Source organism: Lepidothrix coronata, unplaced genomic scaffold, assembly GCF_001604755.1.
Source record: "Lepidothrix coronata isolate B3197 unplaced genomic scaffold, Lepidothrix_coronata-1.0 Scaffold18, whole genome shotgun sequence".
NCBI classification, from domain to species: Eukaryota; Metazoa; Chordata; class Aves; order Passeriformes; family Pipridae; genus Lepidothrix; species Lepidothrix coronata.
Genome location: NW_016690198.1, coordinates 4,919,977 through 4,943,946, shown reverse-complemented (window position 1 = coordinate 4,943,946; position 23,970 = coordinate 4,919,977). Strand labels below are relative to the sequence as shown.

The window sequence follows — 23,970 nt, the reverse complement described above, 5'->3', positions numbered from 1 at the left end:
CCTTCAGAACAGAAACACATACTTCCTTAAATAATAGTAAAATTATAACTTACTTGTTCATCTAAAGTAATTGCAGTTGTTAATGCTGACAGCAGAAAGAGAAGCAAAATACCCAAGGTGAAGACTTGCCTATGGCTTATTTATTCCAGTAAACCCACTGCACGCTTTATCATGCACTTTGAAACACTGTCAGAAGCTATCACAGAGTGAATATGGGTTTTTCCCCTTCGCCGTAACAGCAGCTCTTCTCAGCTACCTTTCTCTCCCGCCTGCAGTGCTCCATTTTGCTCTGGCACCTCAAAATGTAAAAATACATCACAGTGGTTTCACTTCCTCAAAGAGAGAGCTGAAAGGAAATTGCACCGCTGAGCAAGCAATGCAACACTGATGGCTGTTACTGCCAACTGCCAACTGGAACAGTTTGCAGAAAGGGAGGGAGAAGAAAGGTCCTGTGACTCGAGAGGACAGGTGACACGTCAAGAAGAGGTTAGAACATTAACCAGGTAGCTGCGGATGGAGACACTCGCATGTATCAGAGATGCCTGATTCACAGGGTGCTGGTGGAGGGGCAGCCACCAGCTGCATGCCTTCTCAGTGTGAGGGCAGCCAAGCGTCCCCTGCCAAACCTCTGACTACAATTTCAGACGCAAGCATCTAAAACTGCACATTTAGACAACTACTTAAAGCAGCCTCATTTTCTTAGGGATTGTTGTATGCAGCCACCTTTTGAAAGAGATTACCGTAGCTGGCCTGGATATATAGATGTCTTATCACATCTTTTGTATTGACAGGTCCTATCCTTGCACTTTAAAGTGAAATAGTGTCATTTCTCTGGTGACCTGCAGTAGACCCAGAACTTGGGCAGGTATTCCCACTAATTTTAAGAACCTCACAGCTTGTTTTTCTTCCCAACTGCTCTTTATAGCTCCTATTTATTTCCTATGCAGTTTTACACTTTACTTTTTAGAAGTGTATCATCAAGAAATACTCCTTTGCAATCAATGGGATGTCATTTTCTGCAAAATCTATACAAATATGAATGATTATGTTCAGTAAAGCCACTCCTCCACAGAGGAAAGCAGTCAAAGGGGAAAGGCCCTCAAAGGAAATCCTGCCTCCATTACTCTGAAATTCACAGGACCAATCATAGGGATAATGCAAAATCTAATTTATGATTTAGAGGAGGAAATGTTCTAGAGATTGCCTCCTGTGAATGTTGTGAACTTAGAAATCATGAAACTTCTTCATTTTAACAACCAAACACACAGTATGTGTGTGTTTAACACAGTATTTTTGTGTTAAAGTGAATAAATATTGGACATGTAGAATTTTCCCAAAATATTTTGCCATGCAGAGGTTTTCCTTACAACTGTGACGGAAGTATAAACTTTCAGTGAAAATTTAAAGTTGTGCTTAGTAAGCTCTCAGGAGACTCCTATAAAAGTACAAGCAGGCTAATGCTTGCTGCTATGATGCTGACTTCTCCCTCACACGGAAGCTATGGAAGCTAGTACACCTCCCTTCATACTGTGGCAAATGACTACTACCACATACCCTATGTCTCAACTATATTTACATTAAAAGGAAAAAAGAAAGGAAAGGTAGTATTGGGAAAAAAACCACCTTTTTTGCCACAAAGTAACAGTCTACAGTACATTCAACATCACTTGCAGTTGAGAGTATGCAATGTCATGTACACTGACAATGAATATTGAGTCACTGAGTATTTTTAAACTTCTAATAACAAAGAAGGACCATAAAAGAGCCATCCAGTAAAAACTGACAGTGAACCATGTTAAATTCTGTGGTCAAATCAAGAGTTGAGCTTTCTGATACTCACTATGTTGATACAACAGTCCCAACGGAAGAGAAAATGTGACTGTGAAGCCATTAATAACAACACTGCTGCGTGAGACTCAGTTCTCATTTTTGTGACTGGAATACCACGTGCTGCACCGGTACCTGGTGAGTGCAAGGCCCAAAAATGACAACGGGTTTTGGGCAAGGCACAAAGAACACTGACATGGGACTGGGAGGAAAGGGACAGCACTGACTGAGGGCTCCAGGCAGCATTTAAAAGACTATCACAATAGCGCTGAGAACCACGGCAATCAATTTCCTGCCAGGCATCCTGTGTGGATGTGTTTGCCTCTCTATACACTGTGTGGGAGAGCTACAGCTAAAAGTCTGCACATGGCACACAAATTGGATGTTCAGACTCCTAGAGTGAGAGAGCATGATTCCCCTGGAGGGAGGCAACTTGAAATCAAGTGGAATTGACAGCGTTTTGCTCTCTGAGTGTACGTGACCATGAGTCATGCACCTCTAAAATCATGAGATTGCCTAGATGTGAAGGGATAAAAAAATTACTGAATTTTTACTCTTTCTTGTGCCTTCTGCTTTCTGGGTCTTTACAGGCCTACCCTTGTTTTCAGGAATGATAAAGTCCAGAAACATTACAAAAATAGATACAGGGCATATAAATATATGAATTTGTGTAAAGGAAAGCCCCAATGGTTGTAAACTGCAAGAGTTAGCATCAGTGAACAATCCTGATGTACAGAATAGATAGAAATAGTCATAAACCTGTTATAATGTTGTAATTTTCACAATATACTTATTACATGACAAAATTATTAAAAAACATGAGTGGTAGGACACTCACTATGAACTCTTCAGATATGAATAAGGTAAGCTCATTTTTCTAGCTGCCACCATGATATATAGCTTCTTCTCAATAACCATCTGAGTGAGGGAGTCACAGTTTCCAAAAGGTTTTTAGGTGCTGGTTTTTTTCTTTTTAAATAGAAGAGTCAGTGTTTTCATTCTTATCTAAGTGCTTCGAAGTTTCCTGGGTGAAAGGTATGTTAAAGTCCTTAAAATGTAGGAATCCTTCCAAAAATACAGCAGTTCCCAGACGGCCACTTCAGCATACTGGCCAGTCTCCACATTCACAAGGGTTTGTTCACTTGTTGGCTTTTCAAAAGTTGATGAAAACTGAAGCTTGTACCAGACATGCAAGACCAGAAGCACTCTGACAGCTTTCACTCGTCAACCTCAGACACTGGCACTGCAACTTCTAAGCTGGCTGAGGGCAGGAGAGAGAAGAGACCAGGACAGCCACAGAATTTATTGAGAGAAAGACAGCAACAGTCCAGATAGCCTGGGGAAGCACCATCAGGCAGTAGAAAACCCAGAGAACAAATGGCCAAGTGCAGAATAAAAAAAACAACCTCAAACAGGGGCCCTGTACAGTACTTACTTCTTTCACATACTTTTTGATTCATGTACACAAGGTCCTTATTGGAAGATCAAATATTTTACTTGGCACCTTGTTTTTAAAAAGGGGGATTTATATATGAATATCATTTTTAACTGGAAAACAGTTTAAAATTTTCAATGCATACAAAGCATTCTTTCACAAGTACAATTTGCCTACAGTTCTCTTAATAGGTACACTAAATTGTAGTAAATTCTCGCTTGCCATAATTGTTACCAACTTGAGCATACTATGAGAATGTTAACTAATCAAGCAACGTGCACTAATTTTAGCATTCACATGGAAGACCTTCAAAAGAAAAAGCACTCCATCTGAAGCCAAGCCTAATGCATGGCAAATACTGCCTGAGCAGTCTTACTGGATTTGGAAGTCAGCTGTGAGGCTGCAAGTCACTCTGAAGCAATGGTTAATCAAGGAATTTTGGAAAAAAAATATGGCTAATGAAGCATTTTTGGAAATATACAGTATGTCTAATCTATATACGCATACTGTATGAGTATATAGAACATATATTCAGCTGTAGAAACATGGAAAAGATAAAAGAAAAGCCAAAACACATCATTTGGAACACCTTTTCTTCCTCAATAAAGTGTTGAATAAGTCTAAGTCAAGATGTTTGCAAAACGCATATGATATTGCTTCTGAGTTTTGCTATTTAATTCTAACCTTGGCATACTAAAATGTCCAAAATTTGACCAAACAACAAAACACTTTGACCAACATTCTTGCTGTAAAAACAGAACCGAAACATTAAAAAAACAGAAAAAAAATACTTTTTTGACCAAGAAGTGAGAAGAATTGCTAAAAAATGTACCTGAAAGTTAAGGCTGGGTAGAGTGGAAAGGAATGATGCTATTTCCAACAAGAAAGCATGTGCAGAGTTTTGCAGTCCCATGGGAGCAGCCAGTGCCAACAAGTTATTCTGGTTTTACATGCTTTTGCTTCCCACAGCCAGCCTGTGCATCACATGATACATATACTGCAGCTGATTTAGACATTTAAAAAAGCCTTCTAAAAACCCTCTTTCCTAGAGCCTCTGCATGTATTTTAATTAACAGTGTAGCTTTAAAAAGAAGAAAAAAAATCAGATTAACTTCTTATGACTGCTCTTACAGAAGAGTACTACAGAATATGTTGGATATTAAACAGAGAAAATGACAGTCAAAAGGAACAAGGTCATGAACTTAATTTGGTATTTCAATCCTCTGCCACCATGTGTTATCCTTGTTGGAATGTAACAACTGTTGCTGTGGTATTAAATATGCAGCCTGTATATTTCAGCTGTTGGCCATTTCAGGGCTGCATCAAGTTCCTTGGTATCTACCACGTGTCCATGCACAGTGAAGAGTAATACTGCACAAATCTTTCTAGAGGAAATAAATGATATCTTACGTCATTCCTTCCAATCAATCAAATGCAATGCAGGTACTCTATATTTTGTCTAGCCTCAGAAACACATATCAAACTGCAGGAAGGCAATGGTGCCAAGCTCCCTGACCCAAGTGGAACTTCCAATAAAATAACCTGGCCATTACAGCTGAATGTCTTACCAAAAGTTAAAGTTTAAAAAAGAGGTATCTTTTTTACAACATGCTGGCAAAAAGAATGTCTTCTCACAAAAAGCCCCAAAAAACTAGGCTGTAGGCACAGAACCTATATATATAATAGAAGAATTTCTGGCTTGAATACAGAAGGAAAAGCTCTGAGGCCCACAGCCCTGGGAAACTTGGAATTCATTGGAGAAATTTCAAATTTGACATCGGTGGAGGGGTGGAAGTTAAGATTAAGATACATGTTGCAAAATTACAACAAATTGGAATATCGACACAAGATAGCAACCTGGCCTGAGAGGAACAGGGAACTCAGTCCCAAGGACAAGGTAGCAACCTGGCTGTCAAAATGCAAAGGGCATATATGTTGAATCCCATGTAAAGAAAGTCATAGCAGAGTCTTCTTACAATGGCTTTGAAAGTAGTTAAAAATGTTTTTCCTGTATTCCTAGTTTTGGTTCTCTGTTCTTCTCCATGTCGATCTGTAAACTACACACTCTGTTTCTTACAGACAGGACAGGAGTCCCTTCGTATCTGTCATTCATCATAATGTTGAAATTAGGCTGGATTGCTACTGTTCACTTTGTGTGTGTATATATACACATACATACACATATATATAAAAATTACTCTTTTATCTTCCACTTGTTGCCCTGAGAAACTAAACAAGGCACACACACACACACATAACATTTGATTTCAGTCTTGTCCTTTCTAAAGAAACTTCTGAGGCACTGAAGACTGCCAGCTACATAAAAAACTGGTAGTGATTCCCAGGGCTCTCGGTTCTCAGGTGTCTGAGACACCTCCCTCTGAGGTGTCTGAATATCAACACTGAAATGCAGACTATAAAGCACAACAAAATATGTCATCTAAGATATCAAGATACTGGCTGTTCTTTAGGCCTGGGACACTAGTGACATCCTGCATCTCTTTTTAATTAGTTTTTAATTTTCCACTACCCATTTTCCTGTTTTATAGCACGAAGGATAAATCTTCTGGCATTTAATGCATGGTTGTACAGAGAATAAATACTTTGTCTACCCTTCCATACTAATCATTCATAGTACCTGTCATTATGAAGGACTACACTTGCTGGCTGCAGTGGTCATTTTCTCTGCACAGTTAACAAGGATTTCACTTGCTTTCCCTTTCCACAATGAGCAAAATAAACCAACCCCTCAGTTTTAACTTCCCCCCCGTATTTAGTAGCCACAGACTGTTCCTTCTGTATCCATACTACAACTCCATGACCTTCATCCAAACATCCAGCCATGAAATCATTAGCTGGGAGTATTTTCTCTTCTTCATTCTACTCCCTTGCTGTCAGCTCAGAACAGGGTCCTCAAGACCGAAACACACAGTTTATCTTTTGAAGGTTTTGCTTTGACTCCTCTTTGTTTCCACCTGGATTGCTCTATTCCTGGCACCTCCAACTCAAAAGCAATGCTCAAAACAGCTGAAAAAGTATGCAAAGTACTTATATACATAACAGTTACTGAAAAAAAACCCCAAACTACCTTTAAAATCTTTGACTTAACAACACCAAAACTCTCAAACTTATGGCTGTCAAAACACCAGTCCACCTTCCGACCATCTCAAAAGTTTTGTTTTCACTAATGTCATTAAGTTCCGGTGGAATATAAAACATAGGAGAAAAATTAGGTCTTCAATACAGTTAGCAACTTATTCTTCTGTAAAATTTAATCTTCTGGCTAAATATCATGTGTGCAACATTGTCATTTTCTTTTACATCAGGAAGCAATATTATTTGGGTACAGAACTTTGTTATCTAACAAAGCACCAGCAATCCTATTTATTTTTAAATGTGGCAAATATATTTACTGACTAAAACTGGACAGTTTCCAAAGGTCCCTTTCAGCCTCAACTGTCCTGTGATTCTGTAAAATCTGAATCTATTGTAATTCACTTCTCGAGGCAAAGAGTATGAAACTGACTATACTGGGGTTTACAGATGCTGACTACCATAGAATTTAAACTTCTAGCTTCCTTACTTTGCACTGGCATCAAATGGCATTTTTAACTAGGCAATAGACAGCACTCATCAGCTATGAGGGGATATACACCACCAGGAAAGGTTGTTGTACCTTGAGATTTTCAAGGTTATTACCCAAACAGTAAGAAGAAGGAAATCCATACTTGAACCTGGAGAAGGAAAGCACTCAAGTAGTAAACAGGAACACCGTCAATGTCAATTCCGAATCAGATTATATTTTTGCACCAAAATAAAAATGTCAACAGTTTCCCTTTTTTTCACCATATCCTCTCCTCCCAAACTGCATGGCATTACACAAAAAGCCACAACAAACAAATCAACATCTAACTAGAAGTTACAGCTCTTTCAATTGATTTTGAGACCAACTGCTTGTTGCAAAGAAAAGTGAGTTCAAATATACGACTAGGACACAAATGTCTTGCATCACAGAATTTAAATCTCTGTTTCCACCATTGAGGACAAGGCTGTGAGCTTGATGAAGACATCACAAGATACCAGAGTAAAACTTTATTCTTCCTGAAGTATCCACCATTTCTGTTCAAAGATGCTCAAACTTATGATTCACTGTTTCAAGTGAATTGGAAGAAAACTCTACATCACTATTTCTCAGTGAATGTTTTTAATACAAATGTTTTTAAGTGAACAGAAAGATTCATTCATTGTCTCATTTGCAAGTAGTGAAAAACAGCCCTTGGAATCAGTAGCTGAAATATTCACCAGTGTCACCTGCTTACTTCTCTTAATATTAAACCAAAATTTTCTTCCTTCTATCAATAAAATTATCTTTGTAGAACAGTTTGGTAAATCAGACATAGCAAAGGCAAAACCAGATCTCATTAAAGTTTTAAAATAATGTAATTTATGCATTTTTCAAGGTCAAAGTTTCGTACACACCACAGTGCAGTTAATTAAGTAGAAGCTTGTCTGTGCATGTACTAATTCAGTGCTTTATTGATTCCAATTTATTAATTGTAAACACCTTGGGATAGAGACTTGAGGGTATCACATTCCTAGAGAGCCACTGAAATCACAGGTCAGCTAGCAATTCCTCAAAGAAACTTGCAAGTACTGACCTTCAGAGATACATAAAATCATCTCAAAATATGTCCCTGGAATTTGAGGTTACAAACCTTCCAAGGATAAATGCACTCAAATAAATGAAGTGTTTATTCCTACTTTACTGAAATTTATTGTCATTGCTGTAAACTGTCAGCAGGAATAGGACTCTCTGCAGACACCCCAAGGTTTATATATTATATGTTAAAACTAAAATGTAGGTTTTCCATATTGCTCTGCAAAACAGACTCTTTGATCTTTCATTACTAATCTGTATAGTTACAAATATCAGTACTGAGTTCTGCAAAAGGTAGGGAAAAATAAATTCGTTTATACGGTGTGTATCCAAACCTCTATATTGCTTCTGCTGAAACAGTTCTGTGGGGAAAATTTCTGATCCCAAGTTCCCTGGACTGAATCCCAACATGCCATGCAGAGATGCAAGCTCTCTACTTCTCACAGTTAGCCAGTTGAGCACTAGAACCATTAACCAGACTTGTGACAGGGAATCAGCTGATGAAACAACCAAATCACATCCCAATCCAGGCAGGGAATCTTAGGATAAGATCAAAATTTATGAGAAAATATCACAAAGTTATGAATGTAGAATCAATATTTCAAGGTAGAAGTCTCTCAGTTCCTGTCCTCCTCGCTCAAAGTGAGACTGTGCCCAGGTGATAGCAGGCTTAAGGCTTGTACTTTTGCTGGCATTATGGTTAAAAGAACCAAGTTTTCAGCAGTTGCATTAGTATCACCAGTACCAACGTGTGTCCTGTTCTGTAGTCAGGATAGAAATGCATCCATAAAACAAAGAAAACCAGAAGTTGTTTCATGAAGTAGCATAAAAATCTTTCACACCTCTTTATGAAATGCTCTCCTCTTACCACATTTTGTAATCTTATTGTAACAAAAAAAAACCAGTCCAGAAGGTTGAAATAACACCTGCAATACAGTTTTCGTTTGCTTTAGTTATTACTAAAGATACTCTAAATGCCTCAGGGGGGAGGGGATGCATTTTGCTTCCCAAAAAGCAGTGCTTAAGGACCCTTACGAACTGTCACATTTTACAGAAGATTTGACCAATGATATGTGGTTTTGAACAAAACCTGCAAATTACAATCAGTGTTACACTTTCCTTATGTTACTCCTGGTACATGTATTACAAAATACTCATTATTCTTAGAAGTAATTCATTTAGCCTGATGATGTACTTGGAAATAGTACTGGTATAGAACATTGTTTTTCCAAATGCAGATGCAAGGCCTTCCCTTACCCAGATACTTCTTTTGATTCTCTAGAGATTCACTGGCTGTTGTTCCCTAATCTCTAACTTCCATCTCATTTATAACAGCGCAGTTTGCAAAGTCCCCAAAGAAAACAACCAAAAGGTGTAAGTACTATGATACAGCAAATGCTGTCACCAACAGACAAATGAAAGGAAGACTGGGAAACTAAATCTCCAGTACAACGATCAATTTTGAAAGACGTCTTGGTAGAATTTGAAACCAAAGTACTATCTTCTCTTTTGAAGTACTGTGCACTGTTTTGGGCTCCCCAATACCTCTCAAAAAAAGGATAGACAGCAAAAGAACAGAGGGCAAAAGACACAAGGCCAAAAGGAAAAGTCTCATTAGGAATGACCACTTTCATAGCAAGGGTGATCAAATACTGAATATGTTGCTAGAGAAGTTGTGGAACCACCACTGTCGAAGACACTATCAGCATGACTGGAAAAAGCCTAAGCAACCTTGGATCCAACTCTAAAGCTGGCTCTGTCTCCAGTGGAAGGTTGTGTCCCATGACCTCCAGAAATTCCCTGCAGCTTCAGTTAATCTACAATTCTCTCTATCAACCAGATAGCTCAAAGGACTGTATCTTATTTGAAATTAAGTATGTGAGTCACAGTTCACTATGAATTAAAAGATTTGATTGCATAAGTATAATTATATTAATGGAATTTTCTCAAAGCAATCTAGCATTCAACCCAACAATTGCAGCTAAATGATTAACCTGTTAAGTTTCAGTGATTCTCTGAAGTAACCTACCAGCTACAGCCAGTGCTTATCCTGTGGTCTGTGCTCAAATTAGCTTCCTCATCTGATCCATATGCTCAGATTGCTAAATACATGGGGTACAAAGTGTTCTGCAGAAGACAACTACTCCATATGGACTTCCAAATGTAGTATAGAATAAAAAATACCAGTTCAATTTATTCAATTCTGAGCCTGGAGAAGAAGCAATGAGAGTGGCCATCTAATCCACTCACAGATAGGTTATCCTAAAGATGACCCTAATTTGGCAAGGAAAATAAAAACTACCATTCTTTCAGTTTTTAAGGGGAGAGATACAGAGCTGCTAACAGAGTCTTATGGCTTAACAGCCTGTAGTCAGTGCTCTTACCAAGAGATTCAAGAGCCCACATCTCAGTGAAGCTTCAGTAGCTGTGATACAAACCATGGCAGTTGTATTCCTGTTCTCAGAGCCCTTTCTCCATATCCCACACCTTGCTTCATCAAAATGTACTATCCCCCAAACTACATTTAAAAAAATCTAGCAGTTATGACTTGCCTCTGTACTGTAGTCTTATTTCCTCCAAATTTCCCATTGCTCCTTCTTCATTAAGGCTTTAGTTTGTTGATTTTACTTTCACTCCACTATTTGTACCTCTGGCAATGCTTTCTTCATGCATATGTGATATAGTATTACAGCATCTAGTTAGTAATAATTCTTTCTAACCTCTCATAAGCTTACTTCCTTTTTCCCTTCTTTCCTGTACTAAAGTAATACTTCTTAGGCCATCACCTTCTGCTATTAATCTTGAATTCTAATTATCCATAGAAGGGATTACACAAAATGCCAAATTGACTATCATTGCTACTGTGTACATAACCACAGTAATCTTTTCATTCTCTTCATCAGCAATAAGAAAGTTACATATGGAACAAAAAAAAAAAATCCTCAAATTGACTAACCTAGATTCTAACATTCCATTTTGGGGCTGGATGATTCTTCCTGCTCCTGAACTGAAATTTTCTGACCACTTTCAACAAAGGGTCCCTGTTTCACCGGCCTTAATGTTTTATGGAGATTATTATTTTGACAAGGGAGGGCAAAGAGCAGGTGAAACAAAGGAAACCCACATTTTGTAGTCTTCATGGTGAGAGCAGAAGGTGAGTCTGTGGGCAAGTACTAATTGTGTGCTCTGCTTGTACAATTTGGATCTCCCTGTTCACTGTCATAAAAGCAAAAAAGGTTCTAACAAATGTCTGGAGTTAGTGGGATGGAGAATCACACATTATAGAGTCCCATCGATGCTGTGGATGGAGTAAGTGGCCTGCAGAAGCACAAGAGCAAACTATTTGTTATCTAAATGAACACAATTCTACCCTGGAAAATATTCACACAGTCAGAGGTGACTGCAAAATGTCAAAACAAATCCATGACTACTTACAGGAGGGAGTACTGAATTCTCAAAACAGTGAGTACTCTGTGATTTTATAACTCCTGTGTTTTTCTCAGCTCTAAAAGGAACAAAACAGGTGAGCTCATTCTTCAGTAATCTCATTTGGATTAAAAAATGCTAATCATGTCTAAAAAAAAATCTCTGAGCACTTGTAGGAATGCAGTGATCTCTCTCTCCTATGAAATGTGGTACTTAAAACTAAGTATGATAAAGGTGCAATGCAGCCTCTCAATGTAATACAATAGCCATTGTTTCATAGGCAATGTATTACATTCACTCTGATATCTATTATTTTACTTTTCCTTTGAGACAGATTTGTCTCCTGCTAGTTTTTAAATATACAACATAAAACCCACAGAATGAAGCTGAAGTTCTCTGGAGCTTTACATAAATTACTATTTCCATCTATTGAAGAAACATATTCACATCACAGTAATTTTAATTGATATCGGCATGTATTTTGAAAGTTATACTAAAATGTACGTATATAAAATGATACCCAATTGTAGCACAACAGCATTAAGAACATTTCCTCCAGAAATGTTCAGGATGGAATTAAGTCAAATAACATCCTGAAACCATTTGGTACCTTCCATGGTGCATGACATGTCACCAATCAACACCAGACTGAAATTATGCCATGCAGCTAAATGCTGTAGTCTTCTTCTGGACTTTAATACACAATTTGTTTCATCCAGGGCAAAAGTAACTACAAGAAAATGTGCCAGGGTTATTTATATCACGATAGTAGCTGGAATCTGTAAATGCAATACAGATTGATGCCGTACAGACACACGCACATATTTACCACAGCATTGTGGTACACAGATGAACACAAAGATTGTTCTGAAGTTACTAAGCAGCATGATAGGAGGAAAAAAAACCTGTTTCATGTTACCATTCTAATATGGACCATGAAGAGATCTAAGGCAAAAGCTAAAAAGCCCACATACACTGCTGCATACCCTATATCTAGCAATTAGTATAATATATAGTGAAGTAATGATTGTCTTCTAGCAATGTCTTTTAATTCTCTATTCCTGATAAAATATTTGACTTTACTTGAAGTCAAAGGCTCTATCATTATTCGAATAATTACAAAAAGAAGATCTTCAGAAGTTTGCCATTTGAAATTGACCGTGATTTTGGGTTTCATTGTAACAATGGGTAGAGTTTATTTTTACAGTAGTAAAGCCTATGGTCTTTGATCTTGTTATGCAGATTTTTCAAAATAATCCATATCAACCTATTAAATCTGCTTTTATAGACATCCCAATGTTCTCCAAATATTGCAATTCACTTGTATAAGGTAGGTGAAAGCGAAGTATTTCTCACTTCAGCATCAGATCACTGGCAGAATATACACAATGTTCAATGCTATTACTTTGCCATCAACTCTCTTTTTCATTCAGCCTGATCTTCCAATGCATGGTCTCAGAGTCACATCTGGAAGCTGCAACTGAATTTCAGAGCTTCTTCTATAGCCAGTGATGCTTCCCTGGACACTTGAGTATCTCTGTTTTAAGCAAAACAGAAAAATTCTGCCTGTGCTTACAAACATCATTAAAACATTTTTCCTGTAGCTTTCTCCACTATGCCTGGATCACTAGCTTTGGCACTGAATGTACAGAATAGAGTAAAATAACTATTTTGTAACTGTCCAAGTGTATCCTCCTTTCATAATCAGTCACAGACTTTTATCTACTAATTCCCTGGCTGGACCTTATAATCTGTGGGTAAATCAGAATTTCTCTTTTAGAGTGACATTCAGTCTTGCACCTAAAGGAAAAATCAACCACCTTCCCTTTGGTAAAGGCTTAAAAAATTATATATCCTCAATGTCAAAAGCCTGAGCCCCACATTTAGTTTGAATTTGTGAAGCATCGATTTTTTTTAATGTAAAAAGCACCGTTTCTTCATGAAACAAAGCTAATTAGTTGAAAGACTCTGACTATTTTATGCTACATACACTGAACCATTACAAATCCACAGGTATTTGACTGTATTTTTCAGTATTTTAATCAGTGATCTTTCATGCCATGTTCAATCAGACTAGGCAAAGCAGTGTAAAAGCTGCAAATCTACATATTCATCTGTTAATCCCAGTCTTTATTCACATACACATAAATTCCCCTTTTCTCATGCCTTTTCTAACTTGTTCTTTTAAAGATGTGAATATATTACCAGGAATACATTTTAGACAGACTAAAAAACCTCCTCAGACATCTGTACCTCATCTTCTCACAATGGCAAACTGTTTTGTTTTCTATTCTAACACGTTAAGAACACAGCACAGCAAAACCCAAGTATTTCCCAAGCTAAAAATAACTAATCAAAAAGCTACCCTTTCTCTTCTGTCTCAGACACCTGCTTCAAATGCCTTTTTTTCAGCATGAAAATCCTGCCACCTCAAATAGTTTCTAAAGAAATGCACAGAAAGGCAAAAATAGGATTTTAAGAATCTGAGTCACCTAAGAAGGCAAGACATTTCTTTAAACAATGAAATCTACATTTCAAATATAGCCAACTTAGTAAAACTGTCTGGAACTTCCTGTATGAAACCAGAGGATCTTTCCTGCTATACCATGCAAGCAGATCTCTGCTGCTGTAAAACTGAGGGAGAATGTTCACATATTCTCTTTTTCAAACAGTTTCTATAGAGAAATATTTTTTAGAGTTCTGCTTTTCAATAAATCTGTCCTACAGATTTAGGAAAATAAAAAAAAAGGAAGAGCTGCCTTTTTGTTCATCTGCTTGTTCAACAAGCAAAATAAGATAAGAATTATTCTTATCAAAACACAGGCTATCAGGCTTCATTACTACGCAGGTTTTACCAGCATTATTAGCATTATGTTTGATTCAGTGCAAGCTGACTTTTTTGCAAATCAACCAAATATTCTTTTATGCAAGTAAGCAGACAGATGTCCCTGGTAATGTTATTCTTCAACTGGAGGAAGTTGTACAGACTGTGAGGGGAATACCATCTGAAACATTCTGAAAAGTTCTTGTTTTCACCAAATACTAAATGCTTAGGCTGCCTTACTGCTTGCTTATCTGCTGTGGTTATTTTAGTTGTTTTTCTCAGCCATACTGGACCCCTGTATATTTGAGTCTCCCTAAGGACTATGCATAGCCATGAAACATCAATTCTGTTCTAAGAATCCGGTACACAACTCCAGCACTGCCCTGTTCCCTCATCTGTATAAACGCTCTTTTGTATATAGGCACTTTCAGGAAATTGCCCTCCTCCTCCCCCACTTGCTCCCCACTGTCCGACTCCAGCTCACACCCCCCTCCCGATCAACACTAGGGAATAATTGCATTTTTGTTGGAGCACTTCCAGCTCCTCCACATGTTCCACTCCAGAAGCAGCACACTGTAGCTTTGGCACACTCTGTTTGAAAACACACACACACACACACACACACACACACACACACACTCTCTCACACATGCACACTCATTTGGACAGCATCAAGCTTATTCCCAAAAATAATGACCTTTCACTTCTCCCCCGTGCAACTTCCTCATTTGCTGAAAAATACAGTGCTTCCAAATTAAAGAAATATTCCTCTTTCGTTATGTGACTACCAGTGTTCTGAAACACTGTTTCTTCCACTTATCGGTACCCCATATGCAAGTAAATTAGCATTGCCAAGACAGATATCCCCGGGTTCCAACACTTCAGTCATTTCACATCCAGCAAAATCGGCAGGACTTTGCTTTTGCAAAGGCCTCTGCCCCTCCCCGTTGAATACCCAAAAGCTAAAACGAGCAAAAACTCTCCTCCACGCTCAGAAAAGTGGCATGGGCAACACAAGGGTAAGTTAAAAAACGTACCTTCCTTGGGATCATCGGCTTCTGAACTCATGGTGTCAGCTCACGGCGCTGGGGACCAGATTACAGCTGACGTGCGTGCTGAGATGCAGCAGCAAGTCAACTTCTCTTTCCCTCTCCCTCCCTTTCTCAGTCTCTCCAAAAAAAAAAAAAAAAAAAAGAGAGAGAGACAGAGAGGGTTGAGGCTTTAAGGGGAAAAAGATCCCGCCCCTTTCTCAGCTGCACACCAGCAACTGTCTGGAAATCCAGCACCTTCAGAGAAACCTTGATTTTACTCGCCAGCTGTTGCCGTTTATGAATCTTATTCTCCCCAGTCTGTAGGAAGGGTGGAGTTTCACTTGTTGCAGCTTGCCAACGCGGTATGAGAAAGCAAGCAGGAGAGACCAAAAAAGCCCTGAGTGCAGAGCAGTGTCTGATCGTGGTAACTGACAATCAGATTGGGCCTCTCTTAACTTGCTGGAATATCTATTTTAAATCAATTTTTTTGAAGCCTAAATTGTACATTTCAACACTGGCTGTTATCTGGAATTACTTCTGTAGCCTCCGTAATTACACTGACTAATACTGGATGACTAAATACATACTTCAAGGATGAGAAGCAGCAGTTTACTTTCAGGTAGTTTAAGCTAAATAATCTTCTTTCACTCCTGCTCAGAGCATGGTGCCATCTTCCCTGAGAGCAGCAATTCACTTCTCCTTCCTGGAAAAACTATCTGATTTCTTTGTGCTGCAGTTCCGTTCCGTTCCGCCCTCCCCCCCCCCGCCCCCACCATCCTAGAACAGATTGTTAATTTTAACTACTACACAACATAGTTTTAAAACACAGTAAGATAACTGGGGTCTTCTGCAGCTGCCCCCCAATTTGCCATGCATCACATATGCCTTCAGTGCAAAATTAGGGGGAATTACTTGGAAGTCTATTCTCAATTAGCACAGTCTTCGGTAAAACCACTGTCGTAAGGAACCATCTTTCCCTACTTACTAATTTAACAGATTTTTAGCAGAGTGAATAGGACAAAATGTCACTGGAAATGTGACTGCTCTGACAAGAGGAGAGGTATGGTCTCTCCAAATTCCCACCTGCCTCTCCCTCACAGGGTTAAATGTGCCATCTGAAGGGCTGAGAGGGTCTTCTGGAAGTAACACTATTAAGAACTATTAACAGTTAGCAAGTGTCCCAGTGGAGTCAAATAGAAATAACTGTATTTCAAGACAAAGTCAAAAAGAGCCAAAGCTGTTAACTGCACAAAACTGGGGCACAGAGGAGGAAAAAAAAAAATAAACATTTCAGATTGTAACATTCACCTATATTAATTAAAGCTTATGGGAAGACTAGACATAGGTAGGATGGTCTTGTAAGTAACAGTAAGATACAATGTCATAAAGGGCAGTATAAATTCTTTAGCCACAGGAAACTTGCTCTGGGGACTGCAGTAAATAATACTTCAGACTGTAAGCAACTTTTATCCCATTATGAGTTATTTTATTAATGATAAGGACTGTCCTTTGCCATGTACTCCTCCCATACCTAGGAAAGACAGATTTCATTTTAGTTAAAAGGTTCTGGGTAACACTGAAAATTCTTTTGGTTTGCAATACACACAATTCCACAGGTTCCTAAAGACATTTCTCTTTTCTAAAGGCCTTATCGTCTCCTGTAGGGTATAAAGCAGAGAAGCTGCATCCTTCAAAGCACAGAGAATGAAAGTGAGTATTACCCTAATTACAACACTGGAGCAGCTAATGAAGCTACATTTTCAAGTTTAAAAAAAAACACATTAGAAAAAAAATTAAAGTACTGGTTTGGAGTAATTATTGTTTAGGGGACTGAAACCACTCAAAAAACATCACATAGAATAGAGGAGGAACAAGAAGAAATATAGGGTTAGTCCAGATGAACTGCAATAGCCTCTGGGGTCCTTTAATCAAAGAGAGTGTTGTAGAGAAATAAAAATACAAGACGGTATGAAGATCCCTGCATGATCAGATTTACAAAATAGATGGATGCCTTTTGTTATTTTAGATGACAGACACAGAGAGATAATGAGCCTTGTGGTTAAACGTCAGCAAGTTCTACAAATTAAGATTTCTCAAATCCCTCAGAAACTTTGTACCTCACTGGACAGATAACAAAAACACAAAGATTTTGCCTTGTTTCTTCCCTACAGAATCAAAATCACATCTCCTCACCCAGTCCTTTTCCTCCTGTATAGAGAGGAAATATATTTCAGACTCAGGAAATTTTTTTTATGCTTCATTTTGGTTGTTATGCTTTTTAAAAACACATGCATTGGCTGAAAAGACACCAACCTGACTGAAGACTGTTTACGTATGTAATTTTCTGATATTAGGTTAAGCAGGGACTTGTAATGGTATTTGATATTGAGGACATTATCACCTTCTTCAGAGTCTGCAGCCAACTTTAATTACTTTTCTTAGAGAGCTAGCAAAAGTAATAGAATAAGGCTGGTAAAATTAAACAGAGTCTGTGGACAACTTAAACTGGAGCTCAGGTAACGGATGACACCACATCTGCAGGGAAGTGGCATTTATCAAAGCATCCAGACTGATTTCTGGATCCCATGGTGAGTAAAAAGCCTGGAAGTTCAAAAAAACCGTCTTTAATTGTAAACTGTGCATGTGATATGGAATAGGAAGGACAAAACAAAGAATGACAAAAACTCTAAAAACAGAATCAGTTTTAGTAGATACAGCTAAATTTCACACAGCAGATTCTCTTACAGAAAAGAAAAGTAACTTCCTAAAATGAAGGGCTTAAAATGCACCACACATTTGGACAGACACTGTCGTGGAGGGAAGGCCGGAATTCCCAGAGGAAAATTATATTGTTTGTGTGTAACATACAAAAAAAATGGGTTTACACACTTCAGTGGCTGGAAGTCTAAAAGCTACAAAGCTGGGTAAGACAAGCAGTATGGTCCTTTACACCCTTCTCTGCTGAAACAAAAAAACTTCTGGTTTTACTTTGAAAAAAATATTTAGCAGGTTTTGGTTTGGCTTGGTTTTTAACTCATCATTTGTAAATTGCCCTAACTTCTCCTAGGGACTGAGGGAGGGCTACCACAGAAAGAGCTGACTAGAGCCAGGCCTTGGCTTACTACAGCAATACATGGGGAATTGTGAAGGGATGGGTAGCTGTGTGTCAGCACATCACCAGTTCAGCTCAAAACCCTGCCTATGTTCTGTGTCTTGATGTATGCTGAGACAGCTCTGTTTAGAGAAGGATTTGCTTATTAGATACAGAGGTGACAAATCCTATTATAAATAAATACATAACAAAAATAATAAATACTTCAGTAGCAAAAAAATGGAACTAAAATTGCAGACAAGAAGGTTCTAAAGCTCAATGCTGAAATGTCAAAAAAAACCCCAACCTGTAATGTTTTGTTTCACAAAAAAGAGGAAGCAGCACTACTACATGAAAAGTATCAGGAAGAAGCTTTCAGGAGGAGGTAGCTGCCATGGAAGCAAGAATAAATCTCTTACTGCAAGAAAACCCCTGCACAGCCCTAGAACAGTTCCAGAGAAGGAAGTGGTAATGTCACCCTTTGGACATTACATATTCATGGGATGTTAAAAAAAAAACCAACAAACCTCCACATGTTTTGTTAACATAACTAAAGTTATCCGATGATAACTTCTGCTCTTCCAGAATGTCACATTCAACGGTCTGCAAACCTTTAAATGATAAAAATAAGGTCCATGCCCAACCTCAACTCCCTCCCACAGATGACACTTTCTATAAGTCCACTGTGTGTCTTTTGCCGACTGTAACTGCACTGAGTTATTTGAAGCCACATGACAGACCTGATGGTAGCTGGGTTTCCCACTCTACTCCCACCTGTGAGACAAAAGGAAAAAGTGTACAAGGATTCTGAAAGATCCCAATACATGTAACTGCAGGTATGGTTTCTTTATGCTATCAGTAGATAGCTGTGCTGCTGAAATTTTCTTTCCCACAAATAAGCAAGGTGGAGAATGTTGTGTGGGGAGAAAGTAAGTGTTGAACTACACTGTCCCATGTAAGACTGCATAGTTAAACAAATTACTGGCTTTCACAGCAGTGCTATAAACAAAGCTTTTCATCCAACTGTTTTCATAGAATAAACTAAAAGATATCATAACCTAGGGATAATGCTATGCCATCTAGCAATCATGCAGAAATATAGGGAAATATTATGTAATTTCTCTCCTGTAGCCCCAAAAAGTTGTTGTACCTATTTCTGATACTATAGATTTAGCTTAATAAATTTTCAACTTCTGAGACTCTTCCATGGGTGTGGATTATAGATACATAATTCAAGTTTTCTCCAGGACACTGAGAGAAGAATAGCACTGGACACTACCGTGAATCACTCACATTTATTAGTACTATTTCTTCATAGATATAGTTTTCAACATGGAATGGGAAATTATGTGATACACAAGTCATAATAAATGAATCCCACCAATTCTCAAGTGTTTTGAGTTTTTATCAAACTAATGTTCTGAAAGGGAATGAGATTTAAGATTGTTATATTTAAGTCTAAGATCTCCCAGGCAAACAAAAAGTTTACCAGGTCTGGTCTGCATACATTTATAGAATGCTGCCCCCCAAAAGTGCAAGAAGATGCCTACACAGTATCTCAGAAAAAAGGTACAAATAATAGTTCATGGAAATAAGAGGAAGACTTGTTAAATTCAAGTCTGGAAGCCACACTGAGATACCACTAGGAAACTAACTTAGTTTGGGTGCCACTCTTCTGCAAGTGGCATCTTGCTAACTTCTAGGTTTTACCTGAAAGATCTTTTTATAGAAGTTACTGACCAAGTAAGAGGTCAAAGACAGCACAAAAGCATGCACTTTACTTGCTCCATTGGTCCTTTTCTGAATTCCTTCCAGTACCACTACAACCTTTGTTCAGGCAGGCAGATCACAACTGTGCTGAGTTTCAGGTTTATAAAACAGGAAATATTTTTGTTTTCTAGCCCTTCTCTGTTAGTTCAGACTGGTAGATGAGGTCTTAGAGCACTGAGATCTTGCAGCACAAAAGGAAGAGCTGCTGACTCTTCCAGCACTCTCCATCTCCTAGGATGCAGAACCCACCTGCCAAACACCTTCCCAGGTGCCAAACAGTGCAGCCCTGACCTGACCTGCTGGCTGTGCCTGCTGCTGCTGCCACACACAGACACTGCGTGTGCATGATGGTGCACAGGGAGAGGAAAGGTGTGGAGAGAGTAGTACAGAGTCACAGGAAACAGTGAAGTTTCAGTTTTCTTGCATTGTATCTAAATTGTTCTGCTTTCAGTAACTTAAATAGTTACACATAGAAATTTAAATTAGCACACCAAGAAGCTATTTTAAAGTTATTTCCTAACATAGAGGTAAAGCAACACCATTTGTAGCTGTATTACTCCCATTATTGCAAAAGAAAGTGCAATATGCACTGTCCGTGAGGTGTGAACACAGCAAAACCAAACTCCAACTCTTATGCAATTTGGTTATTTTGGTGTTGAGTAAAAATTGTGATTTTAATGTCACTGTTTACACAGTTCTGTAGCAAAAAATATCAGGTAAATAGCCCATCTGTTGTTGGTGTAGCCAGACTTTACTCCTGTTTTATTATCTTCTACCATAAACTAGACATATATCAAGATAACCTGGACAGAGCTTAGCTTTCAATCAGCGTCAAAAATCCTGTTTTCACCATACAGCATTCAGTGTTTCCATATAACAGCATGACTCTAAAATCTCAGTTATCTACAGCGCAGAAATTTTTAAGACATTTTTCTTTCTGCACATAAACTTCCAGATATTGTTTTTATCTTAGTAAAATTAAGTCTACTGAAAGCTAGAGAAACAAAATAAACAAAACATTAGCACATTGAGCTATAAGCCAGATCTCAAAAATATGTGTACTCCTGAGTTTGGTCTGATTGTCACTGCTTGCTGTTCCTTATTGTTAACTCATTTTTTTCCCTTCGCACAACAGACTTCACACCAATGCAGATGACTGTGGCACTTGTTGAAGCCCTCTCAATACTTCCACCTGTTGGGGAGATCTGTCAGCGATACTCTGTTGTATGCTTCTACCATATGGTCAACAAATTACAAAAAGCTAACTATAAAAGTTAAAAATTATAACATATGACTGTCACCTGACAATTATATCAGGAGATCCCTCCACGGCATCTTCATAGCATCTGCTTGGCATCCAGCTCATCCTATTCTCAGTGTTGTCCTCCTTTCCTGTTTCTAGACCTTCCTGTTAAAGTACCCATTCTCTACCCTGCTACTGGTTTATTGAGCTCTATCAATTCTCTTATTTTCAAATGGCAAAAGGAATACATAGCACATCTGGTGTTGAATGAACCCACACCACACTGCTGGAGTGGCCTTCAGACAAATTAAGCAAAATCTAGGGCTTCACTACAGAGTAAGCTGAACAAAAATATGTCTAAAACCTTCTGATAATGAACTTGCAGAATAAGCAGCAGTATGTGGTGACATGCAGGGGACAGATGTGGTTTCCATGTGGATGCAGTAAAAACTTCCCTTATAGTCCTCACCTCATCTCTTCTGCCCCTGACAGAAAACAGACAGAGAGGGCAGGAAGGCACAAAAGGCTTCATAAAGTTGAACCTGCTTAATACTGAACATAACCTTACTACAACATTTGAATGTGCCATCTGTCTCATCTATGCAATACTCTCAATCACATGTATGTATTTTCAGAGCTGACAGTGCAAGAAGATAACATAAAACTAACCATCTTCCAAACCTGTGTCCCTGCTACAAACATGCTGAGATTTTAAGATTCCAAATAGCCATAAAAGTTGTTTTTAAGCTGTCATGGACTCTACTCAAAAGCTCCTGTGGCTAAGAGGTTAGGAAACACCTTCATTTAGCCTCAAAATACAGTTTTCTTCATAAACCTTATCTGCATCTGCCACTAAGTGTTGGACTATTCAGTCACAGCACAGCCTCAGCACAAGTCTGGGATGCTGGCTCAGACTGATCCCCACCTTTCAACCTCACAATCAGCATTGTCACTGCCAAGGTACAAGACTGTTCTCAACTCAGAAGGTGTTTCTCTGGCTTACCTTTTCTCTTCAAAATTATTCTGCAAATTTACACACAGAGCAACACTGTGACTTCTGAGATGTGAACACTGATGTAATTATGATTTCTTGACTATAGGTATCACATAGTACAAAACCACTAAAAATGAGAGATTTGATTGTAGTCATGTAGATACCATGCACTGAGACGAGTTTATTTATCCAGTAGTTAGCAGTTACTGAAGACAAGGTTTCAATGCATAAGCAAATATAAAACAATTTCTCAAGAGCAAACATGTCAAATAATATTCAATTACTTGGTTGCTATTGTCATGGTTAAATCTCAACTAGCAACTGAGCCCCACACAGCTGCTCACTCACTCCCACTCGGTGGGACAAGGAGAGAATCAGAAAGGCAAAAGTGAGAATACTTGTGGGTTGAGATACTAAAAACTTAGTAGGAAAAGCAAAAACCACAAACACAAGCAAAGCAAAACAAGGTATTCATTTACCACTTCCCATGGGCAGGTGGGTGCTCAGTCATCTCTGAGAAAGCTGGGCTCCATCACGAGTAACAAATGTCTTTGCTCTGAATGTCCCACTCTTCCTACTTCTTCCCCCAGCTTTATATGCTGAGTACAACACCATATGCTATGGAATATCCCTTGGGTCAGCTGGGGTCAGCTGTCCCAGCTGTGTTCCCTCTCAACTCGTGCACCCCCAGCCCACTCCCTGCTGGGGTGGGGTGAGGAGCAGAAAAGGCCTTGGGACTGTGTAAATGCTGCTCAGCAGTAATGAAAACATCCCTGTATTAACCCCTTTTCCAACAGAAATCCAAAACACAGCCCCATACAAAGTACTGTGAAGAAAATTATCTCTATCACATCCAAAACCAGCACCGCTATCCAGAAGGAGGTGGTCGACAATGACAGTTGCTGAATGTTTGGGAATTCATAGAGGATGTGACAGAAGTTAAAGACAAGGTGTCTTGCCTTGCACCAAACATCACAACAGGTACTGACACTGGCTTATAGCACTATTTCTTCCAATATCAAAAACTGCACTCATTATTTTAATTTTTTTCTTTTAAAAGGGCCACACACAGATTGTTCCTGACAACACTGCTATGCCAAACAAAGACTAGCTTTGAAGAGAATGAGACAGTGAGAAAGAGACCTACTTTAACAGAGGTAGGAAGATGGTAAAGAGTACAGCAGATCTGACCTAGTTCTGTCACATAGCAAAATAAGCTTCCCAGCAGTAGTTTATGATAAAATTCTTATGAAATGGTTATGTTACCATATGAAGTTGCAGCCCTTGTGAAAACTAAAGCAAGGTCTAAGAAATCTGAGAGGCAGAGCACCAAAAACATAAATCTCAAAAAAAACCCCTGCATTGGAAACAGGAATCGTGCCAAAGTGTCACAGACTCCCCAGACAAGTAGGAGGGAGTCAATGTGCTGCACAGAAACTGACAGCATCACCACAGGCCATGAGAAGAGATACTTACACCGGATCTGCTCTCAGAAAGGCATAAGAGGTATTGCCGGATACTTATGCATCCAAACAGTGCGAGAACAATTTTAATTGAAAAGGGATATTTTAATTAAAAACAGAAAATCTAGTATCACATAGCCAAAAGTTAGTAAGAGCTCAAAAACAAAGTGCCTGAACTAGTGTTAAATACAGCACATTTTAAACAGTGC

At 38.6% G+C, this 23,970-nt stretch overlaps 1 protein-coding gene across 6 annotated transcripts in view; it reads right to left on the bottom strand.

Annotated features, from left to right (window-relative positions):
• TNFAIP8 (TNF alpha induced protein 8) overlaps positions 1-23,970 on the bottom strand; it is a 60,635-nt gene that overhangs the window by 5,047 nt on the left and 31,618 nt on the right. Inside the window, exon 1 of one of the 6 annotated variants that reach the window (XM_017807390.1) lies at positions 15,207-15,431. The exons of 3 other annotated variants lie outside the window; for them this stretch is intronic. In XM_017807390.1, the coding sequence (XP_017662879.1) occupies positions 15,207-15,237 (31 nt within the window). In that variant the 5' untranslated portion in view covers positions 15,238-15,431. Of the gene's footprint in view, positions 1-53; positions 455-4,094; positions 4,114-15,206; positions 15,432-23,970 lie in introns of those variants that run through there. 2 more of the 6 variants (XM_017807395.1, XM_017807394.1) reach the window with 2 other exon arrangements.